Consider the following 3,570-nt stretch of genomic DNA (forward strand, 5'->3'; position numbering starts at 1 on the left):
TCTACTTTCATGCCACAACTACAGAATCTGGTAGTTGCAACAGAGACCATAAAAAGCCTAAAATATTTACTATCTGACCCTTCACAAAAAAAAAAAGAGCAAAATTTTCACACCAGGAAGAAGTTAAAAAACTAATTAAAAATATAAATGTCTACATATTATACTCTTTCATAATACTTTATTCAACAAATGAATAATTTGGACTTCAGAATAAGAAATAAAATCTTGCAATTCTAAGGACATTTTAATAACTTTCAATAAATTATCATGATCCTATACTTAGAAACAAGAAATCCTCAAGATTTGGGAATCCTATTTTGAATGTTTTCTACAACAAGGGTTTACTATACCTCTGGTTCTGCTAATCCTACCTTCATCTAATCACCCCACCCCACATGCATCACCTGCAACTAAAACCAGCAGGATGTGCTCAGGACAAACTCTCCTGTGTTATTAAAGACACTGTACTATCAAGAGAGGCATTCCTCCTACCATCATTCAAAAAGCAAATAGGTATAAGCTTAAGAAAAAGTGTACAGTTATACAGAGCAGAGGTTAGAAACAAACAGTCTGGGAAATTTATTTACTGAATCTCTAAGTCAAGTCCTCTAGAAGTGGGGAAACACTACCTTTAACTGTTCTCCTAATTCCCTCAAAAAAAAACAAAAAACAAAAACAAAAAAAACTGACCCCTGAGACAACTAGAGGAAAAGTCAAAACACGAGGACTGTAATTTAGACACATTGTCATGTTCAAGTTTAGGATATCAGCCTCAAGACAGGAAGACAAAAAAAGGCCAGATAAAAAGTTATCCTTTCATAGAATCACAGAATTTCAGAACTGAATACCACCTAAAATAAATACTCTTTATGATTTCAATGCTTAGCTCTGAAGGTTTTATTGCTCTATTTCTGGCTACTCAAATAGGACAAAAGAATTATATAGCACAAAGATTCAATTACACTTTATAAAATCCCTGTTGTACTGGAAAATTTGCAGAGAGATAAAAACCTGGAGAACACTTCTTATTTTGTATCTCTTTGTACTAAGCTTTTTTGTGAAAGAATAGTAACTAATCTTCACTACAGAAAGTCTAAAACAATTCTTGAAAAACATGAGATGGGAGGTCATATGGAACAGGATAGATTAGAAGGAAAAAACTCTTTGAATTATCATTTTCAGGCCACTAATAAAATGTTCAATTAGTAACATCTAATGGCGATCTTATAGTACTTGCCTTTTGGTTTGGAGGTCTTCAAAATCACTCTTACAAGCTCAGGGACATCAAAATAAGCAGCATAATGCAAAGCATTCATATTTGTCCAGCGACTCCGCAAACTAGCATCTGCTCCCAGATCAATAAGTTGAGTTGCAAATTTTACAGCTGTATCAACATCACCTAAGGAAGGTTTTCTAAATTATTTTTCTTCAGTACAAATTTAAGTTCCAATGGATGGCTAACCCCTACCTCATTCAAAATGCCAAAGCAAATAGTATATATTGTATATACACTTATATCTCAAAGCTTTCACTTACAAGGAATTTAGTCTAAGAAAATAAGCAAATACCCAGAGATATGGATAAACATTTAGCTGTGAAGATGTTCATCACAGCAGTTTTTATTATGAATAAAATTCTGAAGCAACCTAAAAGTATAACAATAAGAAATTGGTTAAATAAACTTTGAGACATCCATAGAATGGAATACTATACAGCCAGTAAAAACGACACACTGGACCAGTGCCACTCAGAGTAGGCTGCATGGACTACTGCCAGTCCCAAAATATAATCTGTTTGTACTTTTTATAACCCTTTTCTTTTTTCCTATGTAATCATTTCTTAGGAGTATATTAATTGAAATATCATTTTATGCTTTTTGAAAATATTTGGGTTTGTATTTTATATCTTTATTTAATTTTTCTATTATTTCATTTTATAAAAGTATCAGTCCATGATAGCAAAAAAAAAAAAAAAAAGAATCCTTCACCATCAATAGCTTAGGAAGCACTGTATCAGACTATGGAAACACAGGGAGATGGTCACGACAGTTGAATAACAGAGGCAAGTTTACACAATGGGAAAACACCAATTTTGGAAAATATGAGCACATGTTATATGTGTAGGAACAGACCCCAGACAGGCCTGAAGACTGGGGTCTTAGCGGTTGGGTTGCCTAGAAAACCGAGCTTGGATCCGGAAAGGCTGGGAGGTGCCAGGAGGCTACTACAACCACCTTGAGAAAAGGAAGAAAAGGCAACAAGTTTCTGGAAGGACCTAACTGAATCCTCACCTGCTCAGGGAATATTATCATCAGAGCCAGGTGCTCTCCCGGGTTGTACAGGCACCAGTACAGATGTTCTAAGCAATTAATAGATTTACCACATACGTACCAATGCCATGAGCTCCGGACTTGCAAGTATAATGTAGGAGAGTCATATCTGTCAGTCCATCTCTGTCGTTCACATTGCAGCCTCTCTTAAGAATCTGAGGAAACCCAGGGAGAGGTGATGACAACGACGACTGAAGTCGACTGACTTCGAACCAATGCTGGCAACAAGGGAGCCTGCCTTTTCTGGACTAGTTCTCAACACAGGCAGAGACAGGACTGGCTTCTTTTGAGGAAAGATCGTAAGTCTGCACCCAACAAGAATGAAAACTGAACTTGCCAACTGACTGAAGGAAACATGAAGAGTATTACAAGGTAATCCACACTCCAAGTATGTCCCTTCACCTCTCAAAGAGCGAGCAACATTTTATTTCTCGTGGGTATAATGGTGTTTGAAAAAAGTATGAGCTCTCTCTTCCTACAATATGATAATATGCTGGTCAAGGAAACCAGTCATTCTTTCATCCCGCCTTCAAGAAATATTTTTAAATTATATTTGAGCCTAGATCTTTAACAAACTACCCACAAGTATAGATAAAACATGATGGCAATCAAATACCCTCATGAAAGAATTTCTTTAAGTTTACAAAATTAATTTGTACAAGAAAGAAAGTTCCCAAATGCCTGCTCCTGTGAAGAGCCTCCAATGTCAGAATCCCACATGGAAGAGAGTGAGGAGCATGAGGGGACAGTGGAAAGAATTTATAGCACTAACTGTTTAACTATAGTAAAAACCTGGAAATGCAAAGAACGTACATCAGACTCTTTAAAAGGCCTCCCCTTTATCAGCATCTTTCCATTTAGATGGGGAAAGTCTATGTGATTCACAGTCCTAACAACGCAAAGCTTCAGATGTGATAATGTCTTACCTCGTTCCCAATAACGTCAATGTTCTGCTGGACCTGAGGAACCCACTGTCTTAAAATGGCAAATAATTCCGATACAGAAGTTTTGGGATCAAAGAGAATTTCCTGGCATGATGTATCATTCGGATCAAAGAAAGAGAACTCTGAAATAAAAGGTGTAAATTAAATTTATTAGAAGTTGCAAATAAATATATCAAAAATACTAAACAATAAGACCAGAGCTTAAATGATACCAATATTTTTAGATGTTAGAAAATGTAGATTTTTACCTTAAGCAATTCTCAAAAACAAAATCAAAATTGCCAAAAAGTATGAGGC

The 3,570-nt window shown here is 35.7% G+C and overlaps 1 protein-coding gene across 2 annotated transcripts in view; it reads right to left on the minus strand.

The window, feature by feature from the left end:
• Nucleotides 1-3,570, minus strand: part of CLIP4 (CAP-Gly domain containing linker protein family member 4) — a 55,925-nt gene that overhangs the window by 39,798 nt on the left and 12,557 nt on the right. The window contains exons 3-5 of one of the 2 annotated variants that reach the window (XM_015566348.1): nucleotides 3,256-3,395; nucleotides 2,391-2,484; nucleotides 1,238-1,399 (exon numbers count right to left, since the gene is read on the minus strand). In XM_015566348.1, the coding sequence (XP_015421834.1) occupies nucleotides 1,238-1,399; nucleotides 2,391-2,484; nucleotides 3,256-3,395 (396 nt within the window). The remainder of the gene's footprint in view (nucleotides 1-1,237; nucleotides 1,400-2,390; nucleotides 2,485-3,255; nucleotides 3,396-3,570) is intronic. The other variant, XM_015566349.1, reaches the window with a different exon arrangement.

This window comes from Myotis davidii, unplaced genomic scaffold (assembly GCF_000327345.1).
Source record: "Myotis davidii unplaced genomic scaffold, ASM32734v1 scaffold238, whole genome shotgun sequence".
Lineage (NCBI taxonomy): Eukaryota > Metazoa > Chordata > Mammalia > Chiroptera > Vespertilionidae > Myotis > Myotis davidii.